At 46.7% G+C, this 26,737-nt stretch overlaps 1 protein-coding gene across 1 annotated transcript in view; it reads left to right on the top strand.

Annotated features, from left to right (window-relative positions):
- LOC137525257 (protein mono-ADP-ribosyltransferase PARP9-like) overlaps window positions 1–26,737 on the top strand; it is a 193,677-nt gene that overhangs the window by 151,880 nt on the left and 15,060 nt on the right. Inside the window, exons 5-6 of the mRNA XM_068246281.1 lie at window positions 6,102–6,244; window positions 25,042–25,195. Of these exons, the coding sequence (XP_068102382.1) occupies window positions 6,102–6,244; window positions 25,042–25,195 (297 nt within the window). The remainder of the gene's footprint in view (window positions 1–6,101; window positions 6,245–25,041; window positions 25,196–26,737) is intronic.

Genomic DNA, 26,737 nt, shown 5'->3' with positions numbered 1-26,737 from the left:
TCCTGGCTTCGAGAGGAGATAGAAGACTTGTGGGCAAAGGTTAAAATTTTTCCCCATTGTTTGTCTGTAAACGTTAAATCCAAATCCTCCTCCCACTTTGACCTAAGTGTTTGGCATGGTCCTTCAGTAGTGTTCAGGAGAGAGTAGACCAAGGAGATGGTACCTCGGATGTGTCCCTCCCCCATACAGGCCTGCTCAAATGGAGTGGTGCGCCTATCAAACCCCGTTTTTGTTCCCTGTGAAAGTAGGAAGTGTCTAAACTGGATAAGGCTCCAGATGTCTAGAGTTGGGGAGACCAAGGAGGAACGTAGTTCCTCCAATTCTACCCATCTTCTCTCTGATATCAGATGGTGAGCCCGGAGGGTGGTTCCTAATTTCCATGGAGCATAGCCTCTTGGATCAAGTCCCATAGGGAAGCTCTCGTTGCCCAAGATGGGCATCAGTGGGGATGGCCACGGCGAGATGTGTGTCAGTTCCCTGTGTTTAGCTAAAGTGCGGAGAGTCTGATGGGGGATAGTAGCAGCTGGTTTTACCTTTGAGGGGTGTCTGGACCATGGCTTACCTTGCAGTGTACCTTCTACTAACTCTTCCTCCATACCTACCCAGCGTTTGAGGGAGCCGTGCCTGTGCCAGTCAATCACCCTAATCAGGGAGGCAGCAGTATAGTATAGACGCGGGTTTGGGACTGCCATCCCACCTGACTCCTTGGGAGCAGTTTGGATAGCGTACTTTAGCCTAGGTTTCTTGCCGCTCCAGATAAATTGGGAGAAGGTTCTCCTTAGTTGAGTAAAGTAGGTGGAGGGGATGAAGATAGGCATCGTTTGAAATAAATAGAGGAGGCGTGGCATTATCGTCATTTTAATGATACAACTCCTTCCAAACCAGGAGAACTGGGGCTTATCCCAGGACTGTAAGTCTTGTTTGATGCGATTCAGGGCAGGGGTAAAATTTGCGGAGACCAGGTCCCTGGGATTGGGCGTAATCTGGATGCCGAGGTATTTCAAACAGCGAGTGGGCCACTTGAAGGGGAAATTACTTTGTAACAACGCCTTAAGTTCTCCTGGTAGCTGCAAGCTTAGCGCCTCACTTTTATCATAATTGATGGACATATTTGAAATCTCTCCATAGGTTTTAAATTCGGCCAGTAGGTTTGGTAATGACACATGTGGGTTTGTGAGGTAAAACATAAGGTCATCCGCATATGCGGCTACTTTGTGGGAAGATTTGGGGAAGGTGATTCCCTGTATGTCGGGGTTATTCCGAACTGTGCACAGGAACGGCTCCAGGGAGAGCGCAAAAATTAGGGGCGAGAGAGGGCACCCCTGACGGGTGCCATTGTGGATGGGGAATGAGTCTGATAGAGCGCCATTCGCCTTCACCCTAGCATTTGGGCAGGAATATAGGGCCAGAATGCGGCCGAGCATATTATCCGACAGGCCAATATATCTAAGTGTGCCCCCAATGAGGTCCCAGTCCACCCTGTCAAAAGCTTTTTCTGCGTCCGTTGACAGCAAAAGGGAAGGTATGGACCGAGACCTCACCCAGTGCACAATATTTAGAGTTCTAATTGTATTATCTCTGGCCTCTCGGCCTAGGACGAATCCCACTTGGTCATAGTGGATTATTGATGGGATAAGAGGGGCTAATCTGTTTGCCAGCATCTTTGCATATATCTTAAGATCTACGTTGAGGAGAGATATAGGCCTGAAGCTCTGGCATTGAGCCGGGTCTTTCCCCTCCTTCAGAATCACTGAGATGTGGGATTCAAGCATTTGAGAGGAGAAGGGGTTTTCTCCTAGGAGGGGGCTGGAGACTGTGTTAAATGCTCTGAGGAAATGTGGGGATAATTGCTGTGAGAGCCTCTTATAATATTCTGCTGTGTAGCTGTCAGGGCCTGGTGCTTTGCCTGAGGGTGTCTGGGACAGGGCTATGTGTAGTTCGTCTTCTGAGAATGGTTCCTCTAGAAGCTTAATATCATCTGGGGATAACTTCGGCATCCGCGATCGTTCGAGGTATTCTGTTATCTTGTTTTGTTTGGTCTCTGCATTAGTTATAGGGTGGCGGTGTGGTAGATTATATAAATTGGAATAGAATTCTTTGAAGATCTCTACAATCTTTTCATTTTTATAGTGCATCACTGAATGTTTATCCTTGATACAAGGTATGTAATTTGAGGATTGCTGAGTTTTTAATGCTTTGGCCAAGATCGAGCTGCACTTGTTGCCAAATTCGTAAAAAGTGCGCCGGCAGCGCAAGGCCACGTATCTGACTCTATAAAATAGTAATGATTTAAGCTTTTCTCTCAGACTTGTAAGTGCAGATAACGTTGTGGGTGCTCTATCTCTTTTGTGTTTCTGTTCCAACTCACCAATGGATATCAGGGTATCATTAATTTCCTTATCCCTTTCCCTCTTTTTCCTGGCTCCCTCCCTTATCAGTATGCCCCGTGTAAAGCATTTTTGTGTTTCCCAAATCGTGAGAGGTGACATATCCCCCGTAGCATTTATCTCAAAGAATTCCTCGAGTTCCCGTTTAATTCCGTGAAAGACCTGTTTGTCTTCCAGGAGTGAGTTGTTTAGCCGCCAGGAAGCAGGACCCCGTCTATTCTCCCCAATAGCTAGATCTACAGTGACTGGTGCATGGTCAGATAGGGAAATATTTCCAATATAGGGAGCTGTTGATACTGAGAGGAGGTTATGGGAGACAAAGATGTAATCTATCCTGCTGTATGCATTATGGGGGAAAGAGTAGTATGTGTAGTCGATCGTGGTTGGGTTGTGAAGCCTTCATACATCCACTAGTTGCATTGAGCGTAATAGTGATTTACATTTTCGAAGGATCGAGTGAGCGACAGAGGATTTTTTCGAAGAGGAGTCTAGTTCCGGATCTAGGACCAGGTTTAGGTCCCCCCCCAGGAGGACACTGCCCTCGGCAAAAGAGTGGAGTTTAGCCAAAAATGATTGAAAGAAGGTCGCCTGCTGAGTGTTAGGTGCATAAAAGGAGCCTATGGTGATCTTTTGGTTATACACTACACCTTTAACCAAGTTAAATCTGCCTTGTGGGTCTTGATATTCCTCTATTAGGGTGAAAGGGGTATCTCGTGAGATTAAAATGGCGGTACCTTTGATCTTTGATAATTGAGGAGAGCTGAAAAACGCTGTTTTATAAAATCTATTTAGAAGCCTGGGTACCTTCGGGCCTTTGAAGTGTGTTTCTTGCAGACAAACCACATTGGCTCTCTCCTTATGACACAAATGTAATACAGACGACCTTTTTTTCAGGTACATTTAACCCTCTGGCGTTTAGGGAGAGTAACTTAAGTGATTGCTGGAATTGTCACGATCAAGAAACGGCACCGGGACGACACACGAACCCTCCTAGCATGGAAGACTGATATAGGAGAAGGTATGAGAGAAATCGAAGTCAGAGAAGAAGAGAGTACAAAGATGCGTGTAGAAAACCACGCAATACACATAAGTGACATATACATTTCAACCTTTATTCCGGGAGTGTACCCTTCCCGGTTTAGGTCCAGAATGAGCATCAGCTCAGGTTCCTGGGAGCCACGAAGGTTCCCGTTGGTATCGGCGAGTCGCCCTGGGGTAAGTAGCCCACAACCAACCAGTGAGTGAGCCCCCTCACCCCCGGGTGACCGCATGAACATGTTCAATCAATGAAAACAAATATATGTCTAAGGATAATAGATAAACTTTCATAAACTCTATCAAGTGGACAGAGAAGAACGAGCTATAACCCAGCTAACAGGGGCACAGATCCTTTCACCCCCCCTCCACCCCCCCCCCCCCCCCGCCCTCGGGTACTAAGAGCTTATATAGATATTTCTCTGTAATTGTAGCATAATTATCCGGGTGGGGTATTAACTCAAGGAGGGTGCTATATCTTGGTATAAAAAAGTATATAATCCCCGTGCGAGAGCCTCAAATGCCTCTATACACCATCCCTTCATATGTTACACCACCGACTTAACCCAGGCCTCCCACGCCCCACCCCCGCCTAGAGCCACTCCCCACATCCCCCAAGCCGTCATACACTCCCTTTATAACGATGTTATAGACAGTCCCAATAAACATTATAAATACAGTATAAAATGCAGTATTATGATATCAGGCGCAAATGGAGGTAGGTGAATACTGAGGGGTCCGCAGACCAGGAGGAAATATCAGCTAAAGAGAGTTATTGGACCGGGAGGGGGAGCAGCAACTCATCCTCGTGTAGGGGGAAGGCATGGAGAGCAAGGAGCCCGTGGAGCAGGGAGCGTGAGGGTGGTGAAAAGTGTTTGCAAATTGAAGGTTGCGGACAGTGCAGGCATGCTACATTCCTGTTTGGCAGGGTCTGTCTGCTACGGCAGGGACTTCAGGGGAGGGAGCTTACGTCCGTAGTGAGTCTCCAAGGTTGCAAAACATGGGGGGCGAAGGAGAACAAGTTGGAAGTACTCACGCTGGATCCCGAAGGTTCTTTTTTGCTTTCTGTGGCCTACCGAATTCCGGAGAGTCCGGGTCCCATTCGGACAGATCTACAACAGGCAGTGACAGGGCCTCCCTAAACGAAGGCAGCTCTCGAGGGTGGCGCAGGATGCAGACCTGGGATCCTTTAGTAGCAATCAGCTGGAACGGGAAGCCCCAGCGGTAAGATATTCCATCCTGTTTCAGAGCCTGTATGAGAGGGCGCAGAGCTCTACGTTGAGCCAAGGTAAAACCTGGGAATACAATAGTAGACAGACCCTGCTTCAAATTCAAAATTGAAAAGACTTTATTCAAAATGTAGACAACACTGTATCGACACAAAGTGCCACTTTAAAATCATAAAATCCTCACTGCAGTTGTTAATAGCGCAGCCGGCTGGGCTCACACTAACAGCACACTTCACTCAATCAGGCACACCAGGGATCCCATCATACTTATGCTTAGCAATGGATACTGTTAGCTAGAGGTAGCAAAGCATGAGCCAAGGTAAAAGGCGCCAAATCTTGGAACAGTGTAACCTGGGCTCCCTCATGGTCTAACGGTCCGCTGTCACGTGCTGCGACCATGATGTCTTCTTTAAAGTTGTGCAGCCTGCAGATGATGTCTCGTGGTTGCTCTCGATTAGTAGGCACAGCCCGGAGGGCTCTATGCGCGCGGTCAAATTTAATTTTCTGCGCCACAGGGCGATTCAGGAGCCAGTTGAACAAGGATCTCAGAGCCGGTACAATGTCTTCTGTGGAGACTGATTCAGGGATACCACGGATCCTAATGTTGTTCCGTCGTCCTCTGTTTTGGAGATCCTCCATCTGGTATCTCGTGATTTGTGCTGCGGCCTGTTGCTTCTCACTAGACTCTCTCAGGGAGGCAATCTCCGCACGTAGCTGGGCGATGTCTGTCTCTGTCGCGGCAACCCGGCCTGTAAGGCCTGAGATGTCAGCACGTATAGAGGCGATCTCTGACCTCGTGGAGGAGACAATGCGCTCCGTCTGCTCGTCCAGATCTTGTTTAGTTGGGAGTGAGCGGAGGTACTTCCATATGTCCTCCAAGTTGCTCATGGCAGCAGGTCCCGGTCTGGGCTGGCTGGTGGCTTGTGGAGATGAGGTTGCTGGATCCGCCATCTTGGAGGCCGCAGCGCTCGGCGTGGCTGCCTGGAAATATCGGGTCACAGGGCGCTGAGAGGGTGTAGAGTGTTGTCGGTGTCTGCCCTTACCCCTCTTCACTTTATCCATACCCTTTTGGTCATCAGATAGGGGAGAATGATTGCAGAAGAAGTATCTAAAATTTCATGCGGGCCTGGGAGCTCGGCAGCAAGACGTCCTCACTCCTCCATTGCCGGCCACGCCCCCTATATGATTTGTTTTTTACTTTTGCTCCCACATTCTTTCTCTCCTTAACATTCTGCAATCTCTTCTCTTACATTTCTTCTGTCTTTTCATCCTTGTCTCCCCCGAACAGATCTGTCCCACCAAAGACCAGTGTGAGTGTATGTTAAGGTGCTGAAGATGTGTCACCCTGCTTGGTCTTTATCTGGCTGTGGATGTGATGCAGATATCTGTGGTCTGTGTGTCTGTGGCCAGTCCAGCTCCAGATTAATCATTAATATGATGTCTTCTGCAGGTGTGAGTGGCAATGCCAAGAATGGCCAGAGGTGGCGTAGTGCTTATCAGTGGCTGTCACAGACTGTCTCAGTGGATCCCCGTAGCCAAGAGTTCCAGGACCAGTGGAACAAATTTAGCAAAGAAAACCTCCTCCTGGTTGCGGTAATACTAACTATATACTATATTCTTCATTGTCATAACTGTGATTTACTGTTACTGATGATCTTCAGTGGTCTGTATGGATCAATTTTATTCCTGTTTTGTGGTCATTGGAGTCACTTAAAGCAACCTTGAACAAATCTTTCTATTAAAGTGGGTCTACAGACCATCTCCCAGCAGCAGGGATTGGAACACCATGGCCTCAATTCACGGAGCTTTATCAAACACTTTATCAAACGTTTGATAATTTACCTCATGGGTAAAATCTAATTTTGAATTCACTAAAGTGTTATATATTTATTGAAAGTTTTATCGGTAAAACATTCGATAAATATATAACACCTTAGTGAATAAAAAATTAGCTTTTACCCATGAAGTAAATGATCAAACGTTTGATAAAGTGTTTGATAAAACTCCGTGAATTGAGACCATCCATGTGTCTTTGCAGTTTGAACTTTACAGAGCACTGCCACAAACTGTCAGCAAATATATGACCTCCGTTCTGCACCCGAATGAAGCTGGTTTTCATCACACTGTCATGGCAGCTGTTTCACATTCAGTCTAAAGCTAAGTACCCACGGGGGTACAATTGTAGCTGTCGCCGCACACGGGAGCGTGTGCGCGACAGTTCGGCGGCAGTTCGGCGACAGCTCGTCGCCAAATCCCTCTGCATCCACACGGCAGCAGGGGGATTAGCGATGCGGCGGAAGCTGTCGCCGAGTTTCCTCCCCCCCGCCGGAAGCTCCGTGTGGTGTGTGTGGGTAGCTGTCGCTAGCCCGCATACACATGCGGGGCTAGCGACAGTTCCGGCGAGGTTGCGGCGGCGACTGTAGCCGGCGATTGAACATGTCAATCGCCTGGCGACAGCTCCGACGGGCGACGGTTCGGGGCGCGCGCATCATACACACGGGGGAACTGTCGCCGCAACACGCGCGTGCCACGCGGTTGCGGCGACGGCCGTCCCCCGTGAGTATGGGCCTTAAGGGCCTGTACACACTGCTGTGCTTGCGCTGCGCTTTTCAAATCGCATGCGCTTTTTAATCGCAAGGTCTTTTGAAAAATAATGAAAATCGTGGAGACCTGTACATACTGGTGCAATGTGCTTTTCCTATTCTCATGAAGGCTTGCGATTTAAAAATCGCTTGCGATCTTAAAAGCGCAGCAGTGTGTACAGGCCCTTAAAGGATACATCCGGGAAATATACCAGCCTTTACAATAGTGAATAGAAATTGTCAACCCTTACAATGAAAATAAGAATCTGAGACTGCAGAAAAGCTCTAATTACTATTAGTATTACACATACAATTAATTATCACAACCACAGAAGCACTAGTCTCACTTCCCTGCTTGTGTGATTGGCTCGGCAAACAGGAAGTAACACTTTTAAGCCTCCTCTACACGGCCCACTTTTTTTTCATCCGAAATACGGATCTGTTAGACAAAGCTAATAAGAAATTGCATGGTGTGTAGATGTCCAAATTGTTTCAGATCAATTTTGCGATAGATTTTGCTTTGATAAGTACCCAAAATCAATTGCAAAGCCTAATGCAATCCGATTGGACCGGTTGGAATTTATCTAATAGATCCGATCTGACGGAAAATTGTACCGTGTAGATGAGGCTTTACATTCCTTTCACCAATGTAAAGCCTGGTACACACCATGCAATTTCCCATCAGATAGATGGGTCAATAGATAATTTCTGACAGGTCCAATCTGATTTCCGATCGTTTTTCTGATCAATTCTTCTTGGAAATTATCTATCGACCCATCTATCTGATGGGAAATTGCATGGTGTGTACCAGGCATGAAGATCTGCAGCTGATTGTGTTGGATGGAGGGTCCACAGCTGCTTTTGTTGAATGGTCTGTTGGGATCTAGTGTACACAGCTGGTTGCCAGCAGGAGAGTTACACAAGAGCTGCTACATTTCTGAGTTATGTAACTCACAATTTTGTCAATAACTAGGTGTCTATTTTCCAGCAAGGAGCATTGCTTGGGTCCTGGAAGATCCAGGGCACCCCTAGGCACCAGAAAGGAGACCATAAGCATGTAACACTTTGGATAAAGCTTCCTCTACTTTTATATAAAAAAAACAAACAAACAAACAAACAAAAAAACCAAACATTGCCCTTTATGCCGTACATACAGCCAAAGTAGACATTTTCCACAACATCTTTTCCTTAGATTATAATGAAGCAGGCATTTCCCTCACATAACACTTAAGGTGCGTACACACATGCGACTATAGTCGTTTGTAACGATCGTTCCCCGATCTTTACCAACGACGATCGTTACAAAAAACGAACCAACGACTATTAAGGCAAACGACGAACGAGGCAAATCGCTACAAAACAAAGTTCTGTCTTGGCGGATTTTTACCACCGACGATCGTTAGCAAAAGTGGTACATCGTTGGAAACGATCGTTCGTACCAGGCTGGACATGCGTACTTCACTTTTTCTCCAAGGAACTTTACAATTTTATGCGCAGGCGCATTAAGTGCTTTTACGTGATGTAACGTTCGTTCTAACGATGTGATCGTTACACACTTTTTACAACTAACTTTACTTCGGTCGTTCTTTCGTCAATTAAAAGTTCGTTCGTCGTCCTCAACGAACGATCGTTGTCGCATGTGTGTACGTAGCATTAGACAGCTTGTTACCTAAAAACATAGAGTTCAGAAGTGTGAGCACCAAACATTGCAATTAGTGTCACCCAAGAACATAATTTGGTAGTATCTGTGACAATCACCCCCCAATCCCGTGGTACTAGGCCACAGTTGCCATATAGGTGTCATCCACTTCGGGAGGTGAATCCACTGTGAGCACATTAAACGTTTAAGATTGGTTGGTGTGTCCATACATGATACAATCTCAATTGTATGTACAATCGGTCAAAAAAGCTATCAATTTTTCTCTGGAAATCGGGTAATATGCTGCCTCCACTCTGTAGATTGACAAGTTGGAGATACCTCGAAAGCGAATTATTCCTAAAAGGAAGAAAACACTTAATTGCAGCCTAACTAGCCAAATCAGCAATTTATACAGATAAGACAATGTGGTAGTGTGTCCCCTTGTTGGTGTCATCAGAGGCCTGCCATCCCTTCACAAATCCTACTTGATCTGGTTTAATAAGGGTAGAGATAATATCCCCCAATCCTGCTGCTATAATTTTTGCATATACAGTAATTTTAGTATCATCCTATATAATAAAACCCTAACTGTCCCTGCGTCATCCTCCTGTCCCCGTGTCCGTGGTTTTGCGCTACTGCGCATGTGTAGCCGTTGGGACAGGAAGAGGACGGCCTCAGGGGGGCGGGCGGCTGTTGGAGCGCGACAGGCGTGTGCGCAGTGACATGCAGCGGTGACAGACCTAGAGCCTGTTTAAATGGGCTTAGATTGCCTAGTTGTTTAATAAGGATATTGGGTGGTAGTTTGCTGGATTAGCGGGCTATTTCCTTGTTTTATCGATAACTGAAATTATAGCTTAAAGAGACTCCGTAACAAAAATTGCATCCTGTTTTTTATCATCCTACAAGTTCCAAAAGCTATTCTAATGTGTTCTGGCTTACTGCAGCACGTTCTACTATCACCATCTCTGTAATAAATCAACTTATCTCTCTCTTGTCAGACTTGTCAGGCCTGTGTCTGGAAGGCTGCCAAGTTCTTCAGTGTTGTGGTTCTGTGATGCATCTCCCCCCTCCAGGCCTCTCTCTGCACACTGCCTGTGCATTATTTAGATTAGGACAGCTTCTCTCTGCTCTATTATCTTTTACAAGCTGGATAAATCCTCCTCTGAGCTGGCTGGGCTTTTACATACTGAGGAATTACATACAGGCAGAGCTGTCTGCACTCTGCAGGAAGAAAAAGCCTGACACTTCAGTGGAAGATAGCTGCAGGGGGGAAGAAACACACAAATGATCTCTTGAGATTCAAAAGGAAAGCTGTATACAGCCTGCTTGTGTGTGGATGTATTTTCTATGTGTGGACATACTGTACATCAACCTACTTCCTGTTTTGGTGGCCATTTTGTTTGTTTATAAACAAACTTTTTAAAACTGTTTTTAACCACTTTTAATGCGGCGAGGAGCGGCGAAATTGTGACAGAGGGTAATAGGAGATGTCCCCTAACGCACTGGTATGTTTACTTTTGTGCGATTTTAAAAATACAGATTCTCTTTAAAGTTGTTCTCGTGGCAGAGTACCTCTTTGTATAAATCTGTTGAAGAGGGTTTGCAGCCTAGAAGCCAGATGATATCTGAAAATGTTGTAATATTCATTCAAAAAAACATCCGGCCCTAGGGCTTTATTCATTTTTTTAGGACAATATGCATTTCAGTAATGGTAATGGGAAGGTTGAAATTGGCCAAATCTGTTTCAGAGAGCTTTATTAGTAACTATTTGTCAAGAAAGGCAGAGATCACATCTGCATTTGACTGGGGAATTGAAGGTCTTCTTTTAAAGAGAACCCGAGGTGGGTTTGAACAATGCTATTAGGACACAGAAGCTGGTTCTGCATACCATCACCAGCCTCTGTGTCTGTACAGTATTCCCCCAGGCCCCGCCCACTGCACTCTGTAAGCTTCCTCCAATCAGCTTACAGAGGCGGAGATCGGCAATATAGAGGAGGCGGGGGAGCGGCGGTGACAGGCAGCACAAAGGTAAACAGCCTGGTAGCAACAAGCTGCATGTCGCTAGCACGGCATTTTTTATTCTGGGGGACAGCAGAGCACGGGGGGAGCCTGGGGGAATACTGTACAGACACAGAGGCTGGTGATAGTATGCAGAACCAGCCTCTGTGTCCTAATAGCATTCTTCAAACCCACCTCTGGTTCTCTTTAAATTATATAGAGAAGTATAGAATTCACTGAATACATCTGCTATTTGTTGTGGGTTTATAAAACTACGTTTGGTATTCGGGTGTATAATGTTCTGAATATGGGCCTTAGCCTGTTTATATTTTAGCAATTTCACTAAGCACCCGTTTCCCCTGGCCGCATTGCGATCGCTGCACTGCATATATCTGCAAGCACTTTCGGGCGTGCCGCAAAACGTACCAGTGCTGCTCAATGTAATCCATATGGGACCCGCATGCGAACTGCAGAAAACTGCAGCATGCTATCCAAACATTTAGCCACACCGCTACGCATCGCATCACGACCGAAAATTTGTGTCAGTGCAAACTGTTCCATTGACTTACATTGAATGCGATGCGGTGCGGCGATCGCACCACGTGTAGTGGAAGCGGGCCCTTATGCTGGGAATGCAGCATGAGATTTTTCAGTCACTGTCCAATCTTTTTTCCGATCGATTTTCTTATAATTTCTTATCAATTTCTATTTCCTTCTATGAGAAATCGATCAGAAAAACGATCAAAAATCAGATTGGACTTGTTGGAAATTATCTCTCGAACCATCTATCTGCTGAGAAAAAAACTTATGGTGTATTCCCGGCCCCATTCACACGCTCAACAGCGGTCTTTTATGCAGCACAATTGTTGAACAGCTTTTGTTGTGAAACAAGTCGAAACAACTAAAAGAAGTATTTTGCTATTGTTCAAAAAGCTGATAAGACTGCTAAGAAGTCAATCCAACAGTTGAATTGACGTCTTATTGGTCTTATCAGCTGTTTGAACAATAGCAAAATACTTCTTTTAGTTGTTTCGACTTGTTTCACAACAAAAGCTGTTCAACAATTGTGCTGCATAAAAGACCGCTGTTGAGCGTGTGAATGGGGTTTAGAGGGCTAGCTTTTGACACAATCTGAAAGCATATTCATGTCTCAGAATAAAAACATCTCTTGATAAATGGGTTTTATGACAGGGCGAGAGCAGCTGTTATTTCAGTGCCTGGATCTTGTTGAATTAATAATCTAGTTTCTCATTTGTTTATGGTTGTTTATGGTTGGCCCCACAACTGGATCAATGCTCCTCCTACGACAGTTTTTTGAGCTCCCCATAGAGAAGTGATATCAATGTCTTCTGTCTCATTCTCCTTAAGTAAATGGTCTAATGCTGTGTAAATTTGAGCAACATTCTCAGGAGAGGTTATAAGTGAGTTAACTTTCCCAGATAATGCAATTTAAGAACTAGCTGCTGGGGCATGGTCAGCAGAGCCGGGACAAGGTCCTCCAGCACCCAAGGCTGAGACACCAAAGTGCCCCCCCACCCCTCCCACCCCAGCCATCACACACTGATTGCTATTAGACTAAGAGGCCCCTCCCCATCCCTCCCACCCCAGCCGTCACACACTGATTGCTATTATACTAAGAGGCCCCTCCCCATCCCTCCCACCCCAGCTGTCACACACTGATTGCTATTACACTAAGAGGCCCCTCCCCATCCCTCCCACCCCAGCCGTCACACACTGATTGTCATTACACTAAGAGGCCCCTCCCCCATCCCTCCTACCCCAGCCGTCACACACTGATTGCTATTACACTAAGAGGCCCCTCCCCCATCCCTCCCACCCCAGCCTTCACACACTGATTGCTATTAGACTAAGAGGCCCCTCCCCCATCCCTCCCACCCCAGCCGTCACACACTGATTGATATTAAACTAAGAGGCTCCTCCCATCCCTCCCACCCCAGCCGCCACACACTGATTGCTATTACACTAAGAGGCCCCTCCCCCATCCCTCCCACCCCAGCCGTCACACACTGATTGCTATTAGACTAAGAGGCCCCTCCCCCATCCCTCCCACTCCAGCCGTCACACACTGATTGCTATTACACTAAGAGGCCCCTCCATCCCTCCCACCCCAGCCGTCACACACTGATTGCTATTACACTAAGAGGCCCCTCCCCCATCCCTCCCACCCCAGCCGTCACACACTGATTGCTATTACACTAAGAGGCCCCTCCCCCATCCCTCCCACCCCAGCCGTCACACACTGATTGCTATTACACTAAGAGGCCCCTCCCCATCCCTCCCACCCCAGCCGTCACACACTGATTGCTATTACACAGGGGCGCCTCTGGCCATTTTGTCACTCCAGGCAAGGAAACCTGTGGCGCCCCCACCTCTCCATGAAAATATTCGCAATGCGGCAATACTCGCAATACTACGAGCCGCCGATCTACCGCCTCTATACCGCTGTGTCCAATTGTAAAAGTTTACTGCTTGATTGTACTTTAGGTACATTTTTGCCATGGATTGATTGAATTCTGATCGATGTGGTGGTTGATAATCGCCATATTCGATCATTTTGAAAGAATCGGTCTGTAAAAATGAATGCATGTATTGACAGCTATAGGCTAGGGTTACTAATAATAAGATTGTAAGGGTAAGATTGGGTGGAAAAGTAAAGAGTAACAAGGAACATTTATAATTACTTTTCTCCTGGCCGACTCAGTGCTGACTTGCTCAGTAGGCAGTAGCAGTGTTAGGGAGTCTTGCCCAAGGTCTCCTACTGAATAGGTGCTGAGTAGGAAGAAATAGAGATTTGAACCCAGGTTGCCTGTGCCAGAGACAGAGCCCTTAACAATTACACTATCCAGAGAGAGGCAGATGAAACACACCACAGCCAAGAGCAAAGAGGACTATGTGGAAAAATGGAGTGAAATAAAACCGTCACAAAAGCTAGCCATATACCAGTCTCTACAGAGATAATATAAAATGGCCCCATAGCTGGAAAAGCTCCAAAACTCCCAAGAGAGGAAAATCCTGAGTGTCTACAGATTGAGTGCTCACAACCTCGAAATAGAGTCTGGGAGACACAGACAGACATACAAACCCAGGGAGGAGAGACTATGCCAGCACTGTGAGCAGAAGACCCTTGAGGATGAAAGCCACTTCCTGCTGCACTGCCCCAAATATACTGCAACCAGGGACACTTACTTTAATAAATTGTTGGAACTATTCCCAGACTTTCTCACACTAGAAGATGAGAGAAAAACATATATCCTACTGGGAGAAGAGGAATCCACAGTGACAACCGCTGCACACTATGTCACAGCATGCAACAGACTGAGAGGAGGAACCCACAGTAACAACCGCTGCACACTACATCACAGCATCCCACATACTGAGAGGAGGAATCCACAGTGACAATCACTGCACACTATGTCACAGCATGCCACAGACTGAGAGGAGGAATCCACAGTGACAACTGCTGCACACTATGTCACAGCATGCCACAGACTGAGAGGAGGAATCCACAGTGACAATCACTGCACACTACATCACAGCATGCCACAGACTGAGAGGAGGAACCCACAGTGACAACCGCTGCACACTATGTCACAGCATGCCACAGACTGAGAGGAGGAATCCACAGTGACAACTGCTGCACACTATGTCACAGCATGCCACAGACTGAGAGGAGGAATCCACAGTGACAATCACTGCACACTATGTCACAGCATGTCACATACTGAGAGGAGCATAACGGAACTGTAAACCTAAAAAATGTCCACAAACTGCTTAGCTATTGTCCCCCTACACCACCCCCCTTCCATGTCCCCCTTTTCTCCTTGCTTTGGCAATACCTGTAATTAATCTTGGACTGGTCATGCCAATAAAGCTATCTTTGATTTGATTTGAGAGGAGGAAAAGAGAGCCAGCACTAGGGGAAGGGGGGAAACAAAGGTGAATGAGGGAGAGAGGAGGAGTGGAGAGAGAGTGAGAATAGCCTGACATGGAGCAGAGAGCTTATCTATTGCAGCCACATAACACAGAGGCGACTTGCCTGTAATGTGACTCCTGTCCTGCCAGTCTCTCACACAAGCTGCAGCAGTCACATGGAGTCTAGGGACTGTCGAAAACTTTTCAACCTGTGTAATACCTTATCTAGCTGACCACATGCAGTCTTTGCAATGTTGAGAAAGCAGACAGAGTTTTTTTCTAAGGACACTGTAGGAGGCAAGCCTCTCTTCTGCATCATGCTGTGTACATTTACCAGCTTGCCATCAAATTGTACATTTATTTCCCTCAACCAGCCTAGTGCTTCACATTGCCTTATATATTGTGCACATGATTTTAGGTGCTGTGGTGGTGGGCTGAACAGGGAGTAAGCACATAATTGTAGGTGCTGGGGGGAAGTGATGTGCTGGGAGGGAGTGAACACATGATTGAGGCCTGGAACTCACGACAAAACGCTATGGCTAATCGCTAGCGTTTTGTATGAGCGGTTTGTAAGCGATTTCATGAGCGTTTTCGGTAGCGATTTTAAAAAGTGTAATCAATATGGCAGCGGTTGTGTAGCGATTAACTTTAAAACGCTAGCAAAACCTCTCTGTGCAGGATTTGATGAGCGATTATGCCAGCGTTTATATACTTTACATTGCAAAAACGCTAACCGCTAAAAAATGCTGCATGTCCTGAGTTTTGCGATTTAGTAATCGCAGTCGCTCCAATGGAATTTGTCCCATCCACTAACATTAGATGAGCATTTAGGGAAATCACTAGCGGTTTGAATCGTTCCCTAAATGCTCCGAAAATCACTCTAGTGGGTTCCAGCCCTCCGGGTGCTAACTAAGGACCAGGAAAATTAATTAGGGCCCATTTCCACCAGCGAGCACAAACACACTGCATTTCGATCGCACAAGCTGCCTTTTCCACTTGCCGCATTCGCGCCATATTAGCGTCGGGAATGGAGCACAATGAGGTTTGCGCAAGCCGGCAATCTGCGTTCTGGGAAAAAATGCCACGCACTAGTGGGAAAAGATCACACCGCAATAGACATGTAAAGTGCAATGTAAAAAGTGTGTGTGTGTGTGTGTGTACAGTGTGTGTGTGTGTACAGTGTGTGTGTGTGTGTGTACAGTGTGTGTGTGTGTGTACAGTGTGTGTGTGTGTGTGTGTGTACAGTGTGTGTGTGTACAGTGTGTGTGTGTGTACAGTGTGTGTGTGTGTACAGTGTGTGTGTGTGTGTGTGTGTGTGTGTGTAATTGAGGGCGCTGATAGGCTGGGGAGTGAGTAGGCACATAACTGGTGGTGCAGAGAGAGCAAGGGCAAGCTGTATGCTACCTGGTGTAGAGTGAATGCTGGAGGGTGGTTACAGCTAAGTGAAGGAGCTGGGTGGAGGGGATTTGTGACTAGGCTGTGTGTTTATGCAGGGAGATGGGGCAGCAGGCACAGCATGTGAGCAGATGGGAGATAGCACACTGACTCCGTAGATCACAGCCGTTTGGAGGATGTTATAGTGTAGTACCTGGCAGCCTTCTATCCGTAGTCCATGCTGGCTAGAGAATGCAGCACTTAAAACTCCTGGCTAATCCTCTCTCAGCTCTGACAGGGACAGCACTGCTAGTTACAAGCAGCTAATTACAAGCTGATCCTCTCTTGTCTCCACTCTCCAGTGTTGTTCAGGGGGGGCTGGGTGAATGAGTCACTGGCTGCTAGCACTAGCAGCAGGCTTCTAGGAAGAAGCCTGGAAGTGTAACTGAAAAAAAACCTCTTCTTCTGCAAATGCAGGAAAAAAAGTGTCCTTGTGCTACTCACATCTGCCTGGCTCTTCTTCGCCCTCCCCCTCCTAGAGTCCCGAGCAATAGCAGCCCTGCAAGGCCATACGGCCCTGATAAGGAGGGGCGGGCAGGACAGGAGTCACACAGACACTAAGGGCTCTTTCACACTACAGGCAGCGGTTAAAGGCTAAAACGCTGCGTTTTGGCTGCAGGCGTTTTCAAGGCGTTTTTAAGGCGTTTTAACGCCAATACATTACAATCAATTGTAATGAGAAACGCCGCGGTAGGCTCAGAAAAAGCGCCTGGGAGCGTTGAAACGCAACGCTCCAAAACGCGGCGTTTAGTGTGAATGGTAAAATGAAAGTCTATTTTCTTTCTGTTACCTAGGAAAACGCCAACTTCGGCTGTGGCGTTAAAACGCTGAAAAAGCCCTCTGGTGTGAAAGGGCCCTAAAGATCTTGAGATAATACTAACATTAGGGAATGCCATACAAAGTGTTGTAGACAAAAGTTTTGTAGATTCCTTATTTGAGGCTGAGCAGCAAAGGCTTTCATTAGAACTTTTTATCCCCGTTCCCTAAGTTTTCACTCTCTAAGGACAGGAAAAATAAACTTGTTTTCCCTCAAAGCGCCTGCCATAAATCTGGTGCCCTAGGCAATTAGCTGGTCCGCTGGTCTCTAGAAGCGCCTCTGCTATTACACTAAGAGGCCCCTCCAACCCTCCCACCCCAGCCGTCACACACTGATTGCTATTACACTAAGAGGCCCCTCCAACCCTCCCACCACAGCCGTCACACACTGATTGCTATTACACTAAGAGGCCCCTCCCCATCCCTCCCACCCCAGCCGTCACACACTGATTGCTATTACACTAAGAGGCCCCTCCCCTCCCCCTCCAGCCGTCACACACTGATTGCTATTACACTAAGAGGCCCCTCCATCCCTCCCACCCCAGCTGTCACACCCTGATTGCTATTACACTAAGAGGCCCCTCCTCCATCCCTCCCACCCCAGCCGTCACACACTGATTGCTATTACACTAAGAGGCCCCTCTGCCATCCCACCCACCCCAGCCGTCACACACTGATTGCTATTAGACTAAGAGGCCCTTCCCTCATCCCTCCCACCCCAGTCGTCACACACTGATTGCTATTACACTAAGAGGCCCCTCCCCCATCCCTGCCACCCCAGCCGTCACACACTGATTGCTATTACACTAAGAGGCCCCTCCCCCATCCCTCCCACCCCAGCCATCACACACTGATTGCTATTACACTAAGAGGCCCCTCCCATCCCTCCCACCCCAGCCGTCACACACTGATTGCTATTACACTAAGAGGCCCCTCCCCCATCCCTCCCACCCCAGCCATCACACACTGATTGCTATTACACTAAGAGGCCCCTCCCATCCCTCCCACCCCAGCCGTCACACACTGATTGCTATTACACTAAGAGGCCTCTCCTCTATCCCTCCCACCCCAGCCGTCACACACTGATTGCTATTACACTAAGAGGCCCTACCTCCATGCCTCCCACCCCAGCCGTCACACACTGATTGCTATTACACTAAGATGCCCCTCCCCCATCCCTCCCACCCCAGCCGTCACACACTGATTGCTATTACACTAAGAGGCCCCTCCTCCATCCCTCCCACCCCAGCCGTCACATACTGATTGCTATTACACTAAGAGGCCCCTCCATCCCTTCCACCCCAGCCGCCACACACTGATTGCTATTACACTAAGAGGCCCCTCCCCCATCCCTCCCACCCCAGCCATCACACACTGATTGTTATTACACTAAAGCTGGCCACTAACGGTCCAATTTCTAGCGAAAAATCGTTCGAGCGATCAGAAATTCTGATAAGATTGGTTGTAAATAATCTCCATTGGTGGACACAATCATGTATGAACGAGTAAAAAAAATGTCGCCCGAATGAATTTTCATCGAACGAAAATTTGGATTTTCTTGGTGGTCGTGATAGGTAGGAAGCAATGATTGGTTAGTTGATGGTGTAGTGAACGATTTTTCGTCCGATCAGAATTTCTGATCGCTCGAACGATTTTTCACTAGAAATTGGACCGTTAGTGGCCACCTTAAGAGGCCCCTCCCACCCCAGGTGTCACACACTGATTGCTATTACACTAAGAGGCCCCTTCATCCCTCCCACCCCAGCTGTCACACACTGATTGCTATTACACTAACAGTGCGCCCCTCCATCCCTCCCACCCCAGCCATCACACACTGATTGCTATTAGACTAAGAGGCCCCTCCATCCCTCCCACCCCAGCCGTCACACGCTGATTGCTATTACACTAAGAGGCTCCTCCCTCATCCCTCCCACCCCAGCCGTCACACACTGATTGCTATTACACTAAGAGGCCCCTCCATCCCTCCCACCCCAGCCGTCACACACTGATTGCTATTACACTAACAGTGCGCCCCTCCATCCCTCCCACCCCAGCCGTCACACACTGATTGCTATTAGACTAAGAGGGCCACAGGGCCCTCAACCTCCCCAACACCTTAATATCTAGTTATCTGGCTTGCAGTCACTGCTATGTATCCCCTTTTCTTATTTCTCTCTGCTTCATACACAATTAGGAATGACAGCTGAATGAATTGTGCGCCCCCTCCTACACTGCGCCCCGAGGCTGGAGCCTCTCCAGCCTATGCCTCGGCCCGGCCCTGATGGTCAGAGCAGGATATCTTTCCGATTTCTGCATTAATAGCTCTTTGTAGAGTGGATTTGTCAAGGAGAAAAAAAAAATATTCTTGACTAGGGATTGGAAGGTGAAATCCTACTATGTACTGTACTATGTAAAGCCCACCATGGGTCAAACAGATGCTCTTGGTGTAAGAAGTTTTGAATAGAGACATGATCTAATAAATGAGATGTTCATATATTAAAATCACCTCCCATCACAAGTGTACCTTCTTGGTGTTTCTTAGATATTTTGAGTATATATTAAATAAATGCCAGTTGGCCCATATTAGGTGCATAGATGTTGACTAAAGTAAAGATTTCAGCATTAATTGTACAGATCACAATCATAAATCTGCCCTATTGATCAGAGATAGTATTTGAGATTACAGCAGACACATAGTTAAGAAAAGCTACTAAGACACCTATTTTCTTTTCTTTTTTAAATTGCTTTGTAAGATCTATGATAGTCCTTATGTGAGCAACGTGGAAAGGAACAGAGGCGCCAAAAGGATAAAAGTAGTAAAAACTTAAAAAATCCAGGGGAGGCAGTGGTGACTCACCTCTTTCAAGCAGACACGAAAACAGGTTGATATTATATCAACAAGCACATTTATTCATATATATACACTCCAAAAGGTCATGGCAACGCATTTTGCAGGTGTGGCTGCGCTTCATCAGGCAATGCGGACAGAGCATACAGCAACAAGTGTCTAAGTCTCAGCCCAGCGCCTCTGTCCTGTGTGAGCAATGTGGAGCTTTTCCTTCCAAGAAGTGGGTTTCCTGTGCAAATAGGATGTCTGCATTGGCTCTGGAGACTTCCTTCCACATAGCATGTCTTTTTAAGGAGAGTTCAGACCTTCGGTGTTAAACCAGCAAAATCTTAATACTCATTTAATTTAAGCGGGTTCCTTAACCTTTAAAAAAAAAAAAAAAAAAAGTGTCACTTACTTGGGGCTTCTACTGGCCCCCCTGCAGACGTCCTGTCCTGCACTGGTTCTCATGTTCCCCGGAGCGGGTCGCTTTCCCTTTTTTGTGTAACTATATGAACGCCACTGCGCCTGCTTGGCCTCGTCTGCACGCGTCCTCACTCCCGCTTGTGTCTCTGGGAGCTTCCTGTGCAGCCACAGTACAAAGTTTTCTCGTATCCATGAGGACCGCCACAGGCACAGGACGTCTGCAGGGGTCCGGTAGAAGCCCCAGGTAAGTGAAACCTTTTTTTTTTTTTTTTTGTTACAGGTTAAATAACCTTTTTAAGTCTAAAGGTGGCCATACACTTATAGATTTGAAGCAGATTCGACCATCAGATAGATTTCTGTCAGACGTCTGTCAAGTCCAATCTGAGGAAGGAATCTATCTGATGTGTGCCACACACTAGGAACAGATTTCCAATAGATTTCAGAATTAAATCTATTGGAAATCGATCTAAATGCATTATTGGACCATTAGATCCAATGCAACTCTATGGGCCATTGATCTGCTGCCAGCAGCAGATCGACCTAGATTTTCCGTCCAGTCAGATATATTAAATCCACTGAAATCGGCTGCAAATCGATCGACTAATTCAATAGAATCGATTTCTGATCAATTCTATAGGATCGATCGATGCCTGAAATCGACCAGTGTATGGTCCCCTTAAGTATGCTAAAAGTCAGGATCATCAGTGAGGGCTGGTGCACACCGAGCGGCTTTTTGGGCGTTTTCAGATCCGCTTGCGGCTGCGGATCTGCTTGGTCAATGTATCTCAATGGGGTGGTGCACACCAGAGCGGCAGGCGTTTTGCAGAAACGAAAAATGCCTGGGTGAGGCATTTTTTGGATTTCGGATGCGTTTCTGCCTCAATGTTAAGTATAGGAAAAACGCAAACCGCTCTGAAAAACGCCTGTTCAGAGCGGTTTTGCAGGCGTTTTTGTTACAGAAGCTGTTCAGTAACAGCTTTACTGTAACAATATATGAAATCTACTATACTGAAAACCGCAGCAGCAATCCGCAAAACGCTAGCAAAACGCCTCATAAAAATAAAAAAAAGCGTTTAAAAATCTGCTAGCATTTTGCGGATCTGCTAGCGGGTTTTGGTGTGCACCAGCCCTAAGTTGCTAAATTGGAAAAGTATATTCAAACTATGGAGTACATCAGAGTTTGCAAAAAGACAGAATATCAGAATAAAAAAATTCAAAGAACAGATAATAAACAGAACTATATGAACAATAACTGCAGTATCAGCAGAGACTGAAAGATTACTTTCCTCCTAATGTTAGGTACATACGATGAGATTTTCTGGCAGATTTCCTGCCAGATTGATTATTTCCAGCATGTCCGATCTGATTTTCAATAGATTTTCCGATCACTTCTATGTAGAATCTATCGGAAAATTAATCAGAATTCAGATAGGAAATGCTGGAAATAATCGATCTGCCAGAAAATCTCATTGTGTGTACCTAGCACTAGGAGGAGCCTCTGGTAACCTAAACAAAAGTTAGACAGCATCTGCCAGTGAAAGGTCAAAGTAGCTTCTCACCCAGCTCAGGAAACCATTTGCCAGTCCATCGGCCTTTTTTTTTTTTATTGATTGAGATTTTGGGGTTGATCTTTTAGCGACTTTATCTTCAGGTCTAATGTTCCACTGATTTAGAAGGTGCAGTCCTTCTTCTGGCGATGTCACAATGTGAGTGGAACCGCCTCTATTAACAATTAATTTAGTAGGTAGCCCCATTTATACTGGATCTGGTGGCTTTAAAAGGATTTATGAAATTGCAGGGTGTATTGAGACAAATCTGGGAACAATAAGATTTTCATGTAGGGCTCAGGTAGAGAACCCATTCTTCTCACTGCCCAAAGCAGTTGCTCTTTAGTCTCAAAGTTATGAATTTTCACCAGGACTCTGGATGCTATCAGTGAGAGATTTGGGTTTGGGGATTCTATGAGCACGCTCTATTATAGTTGCGTGGTCAGACAATTGAGAGACGACAGTTTATCACTTTTTTCAGATAGGACTTCGGGTTAGTTGGGCTAACAGATTCTGGTATCCCCGGAATTTATGTTTCAGCATCTGCTGTGATCTTCTTGATAAGCCAACTTCATCTTCATCCATCCAAGTCTGCCTCTTGGGCTTCCAAGAAATAAACCATGTTGTTGCGCTCAGTTGTCAATGCACTAGACTGTCTTCATCAACAGAAACCCTTTTCCTCAGGGAGTCTAAAGATCTTTGCAAATTAAAGGATGTATACCTCATATTAGTTGTAGGGAAAGCATGTCTTAAAGCGGATCCGAGATGAAAAACTAACTATAACAAGTAACTTGTCTATATATCTTATCTAAAGTTTAGATAGTTTACACAGCATATCTAGCTGCAAACAGTCATGCTGAGGACAGCCATGTTCTGTTTGTAAACATAACACACAGGTAAGCTGCACTGCATCTCCAGCCCTCAGCCTGTGAAGACCTAATTCCCTCCTCCTCCCTCCTCCCCTCTGCCTCTGAAATCTCTGGCTATTAACACCTCCCCCTCCTCCTGCCCAGACTGAGCTCCCATGAGCCCTTGCTACAGTGCCAAGGCATTGTGAAAAAGCTGTGGGTGAGGCTTGTTTAGTTTATAGGGAATTCGAGTATTAAAACGAACAAAAAAAAAGTATTTGGCTTGCGGAATGCCCTATAAACTATATGTAAGGAACACAATTATGCCATGAGTTAAAGTTTATCTCGGATCCACTTTAAGGTATGTCTGTGTGACAGCCTGGTCTGTGGAAGGAATGCTGGCTATCTGGTGTGCTGGATCAGCTTGACCTTCCTCCTCCCCCCCCTCTGTGCCCCATACCTGAGAGTTAGCTGGCAGTTCAGAGAGCCTGGGCCTGGATTTCTGGAGGCTGCTGGTGGATGGTGAGAGGTCTCTAGTGAAGAATCTCCCTGGAGGGTGGGTAAATAAGGAGTGGGGAGCGGGAGTTTCATTCACCGAGAGCTCCGCTGTGTGAAGAACTCTGTCAGTTTTTGCAGTTTTGGGGAGCCCCTTCTTCCTCTTATTGAAGGTCTCAGTGTCTTTCTCCATGTCTGCCCCTTGTAGCCTGTGGTGATATCGCCAAGGCTTTCCACATGGAGCCACTTTTAAAAGACGGGTGAGCAGAGCTTTCAGTTTATACATCCATCGGTCAGCCATCGGACACGCCCTTGGGTAAGTCCAGTTTGTCTGAAAACCTTCCATAACGGATGTTAGACTGAGCCCAACAACCTGTGTGAAGGTGGACATCCTAGGAGCCTCATAACCCTTGAAATATGAAGAAATTATGGAAATTAATAATCCTTGCTCTACAGTAAGGTCATCTCTTCCTGGTGAAAGCAGCTGGGAGTGTACAAATCGGAGAGTCTTTTGAAGCCAGTGGATCTTTTAGGTGTGTTAAAAACTCTGGCATTTTGCAGACACTCCAACTGGTATGATTCTGTTATAATTTCTGTCATTGCTAATCTGAGATTGATGGTTACCGTATATACTCGCCTATAAGGCAACCTGCGTATAAGCCGAGGTATCCAATTTTCCCCCAGAAATCAGGAAAAAGTGATTGACTCTCGTATAAGCCCCCTATCTAGTATAGCCCCCTCCAAAGTAACCTGATATGCCCCAGTGCAAGTCAGACCCTCTCCCCATAGCCAGATGTGCCCCAAGGATGATACAGCTGTATCTTAAGACACCTTAGATATGAGAGACAGCGATTGCCACACAGGATCATTGCACCACTGACACGTTGCTTGCAAACTCTGATTCACAAGCCAGGAGAAACACGTGTAGTCTTGGCCAGCGCACTCTGCATGCACACCATGCTGCAGGGGGATATGGGGCAGGGACACAGCAAGGAGCCAGCTGGCAAGAGCAGAATCACTAGTGCACGATCCTTACACTCCTCTGCCAGTAACAAAACCTGCTCCACCCTCCGTTCTGCTCCACTGACTCGCATATAAGCTGAGGGGGTAACTTTTAAGTGCATTTTTTTTTGTGTTGAAAAATCAGGCTTATATGTGAGTATATACAGTACTTGATCTGGCAGGAAGTACTGGGAAAGCTAGGAAGAATCCTTTGACACAAACTTGCTAATTGTACCCCTGTCCTATGAGTTCTCCTTGAAGAAGTTAATTCATTTTTGTGTTGGGAAAGTGTGGCTGAGGTGATTTCATCATTTTGTAATAAGGTGCATTTATGATTTCTTTAGTAATCGGTATTGTTGAGATCGCAAAGGTGTCATCTCCAGTGAATATAATTAGGGCCTGGAAACGCATACATGCAAAAACCACAAGGGGAAATTTGGACGCAGGGCAAAGCCGAAAAAACAGCTCACTCTGCTCCTGCAAAAGTCCCAGCAGCGGTAATTACTATTCCCACTCCACCATGGGCTCAGAGGAAAGGACGTTATTCGGCTGCCAACTATTGCTCAGGCAGGCTGTGTTTATAGTAACTTGGGCGCCGTAACTTGACGTTGCTCTGTAGTAGCACTGGTCATGGGTTTTACCCATCCTCATGGCACCTGCGCTGCTCTCTGTTTCTGAGCTGAATCCATGCGACTACATTGAACAGCACAGCTCTGCATTACACACAGAAATCCATACATCATTGTATCTGCAGAATGCACTGCTATGCAGAATATACATGTGTGCCCAACAGGCAGTGCTGTCTATATTGTTTGGTCTGCATACATATGCTTTATTTTCCAGATGGAGAAGATCCACAACCCATATCTGTCAGATATCCTCCAGTCTAAGAAGTCAGCCAATGGGAAGACTCGTCCGTTTTTCCAGCTGGTCCCCCGACAGTTCGTGAAGCAGATCTGTGATGTCGGTTTCCATAGTCTTTACAGCAATCCTAAAGGTGAGAAGCCGTAACCTGGGGGGTATAGAGATTGTACACACCCATACACGCTTCTTGGGGCATAGAGATTGTACACACACCATACACACATCTTTGGGGTAATAGTCAAATGTCTTACTATATTATTATTATGCATTTATATAGCGCTGTCATCTTCAGCAGCATATGGTGAACCTGGTGATAGATCAGCAGCTCACTGAAGTGAGGATCTCCCCGATTTCCCCCCCCCCCCCCCCCCCCCGCAAAAAAAATGTATAGAATTGATCTGAAGATTCTCCTGTGATTGCTGTATGCAGAGTTCCCCAACCCTGTCCTCAAGGCCCACCAGCAGTACATGTTTTGCAGGAAACCACAAACATGCACAGGTGGGGTAATCAGTGTCTCAGCAGAGCTGATAAACTACCTCTGTGGATTTCCATAAATCATCACTGTTGGTGGGCCCTAAGGACAGGGTTGGGGAACTCTAGGTAGCGGGGTGTTGGGCTCCCTGGGAGGAGTCTCAAAACACATATCACACAGGCACAGCAGGCTCCAATAGTGTTCAAACAGCAAACGTGGAGCTTTATTTTACAGCTATGCACTCTATTTACATGCGAACAAATAAAATGCAAAACAAAATCCTGCCACTCAGGCTGCTAATCTACACACACAGGTATTTTCCCAGTCTAACAGCTATATAGAGAGGCTAGCACTCTCCATGGCATTCAGTTCACAAGAGAAACAACAGTATTGCAGTTTACTTTGCGTTCATCAAAAACTCCTGACGCAGCTTAGGTCAGTCCCAGGCAGAGAGCAGTATTAGACTGACAGCCTGCAACTAATCAAGTTTCCCCTGCAGGAAACCCAGCCCATCTCATTACTGCATGCGTACAGCAAAACCTGAGCTGCATCAAGGGAACAGGGATGCAAAAAACCTGAACCTGGGTGAGACATAAACCCCATCCTGGATTTTCCCAACCAAATCCTCCCGATATCTGTCACAGTGCTTAACCACTTGCCGACCGCCCCCAGCCGATGGGCGGCGGCAAAGACTGGGCCCAAACGACCGCAATACGCCCATCGGCGGGGGCGGCATCAGCGGTGGCTGTGCGGCGATCGCGTCATCAATGACGCGATCGCCGCTGGCAATAGGCTCCACCCACCCTGCACGGAAACCCGCCGGCCAATTAGCAGCGCCGGCGGGTTTCAAATGCGGCGATCCGGCCAATCAGGAGAGTATAATACACTTTGTTATTGTAACAAAGTGTATTATACTGGCTTCCTCCTCCGCTGATGGTCACTCGTCGTGCGACCATCAGAGAGGACAGGCAGCCCTATCAGACAAGTATACCAGCGCACGTTGCCCCACACAGACCCCCCGATCGCCCACCCCAGCCCTCAGAACCCCCCCTGACCACCCCAGCACACCAGTATCTGCACCCCACCACCCACCTAAAAACCCATCAATCACTCCCTGTCACTATCTAGGGACGCTATCCCCTAGGTTAGGTCCCTAACTGCCCCCTAGGGTCCCCTGATCACCCCCCCTACCCTTAGATCCCC

This window comes from Hyperolius riggenbachi, chromosome 7 (genome assembly GCF_040937935.1).
Source record: "Hyperolius riggenbachi isolate aHypRig1 chromosome 7, aHypRig1.pri, whole genome shotgun sequence".
NCBI lineage: Eukaryota > Metazoa > Chordata > Amphibia > Anura > Hyperoliidae > Hyperolius > Hyperolius riggenbachi.
This window is presented reverse-complemented; position numbering and strand designations above follow the sequence as displayed.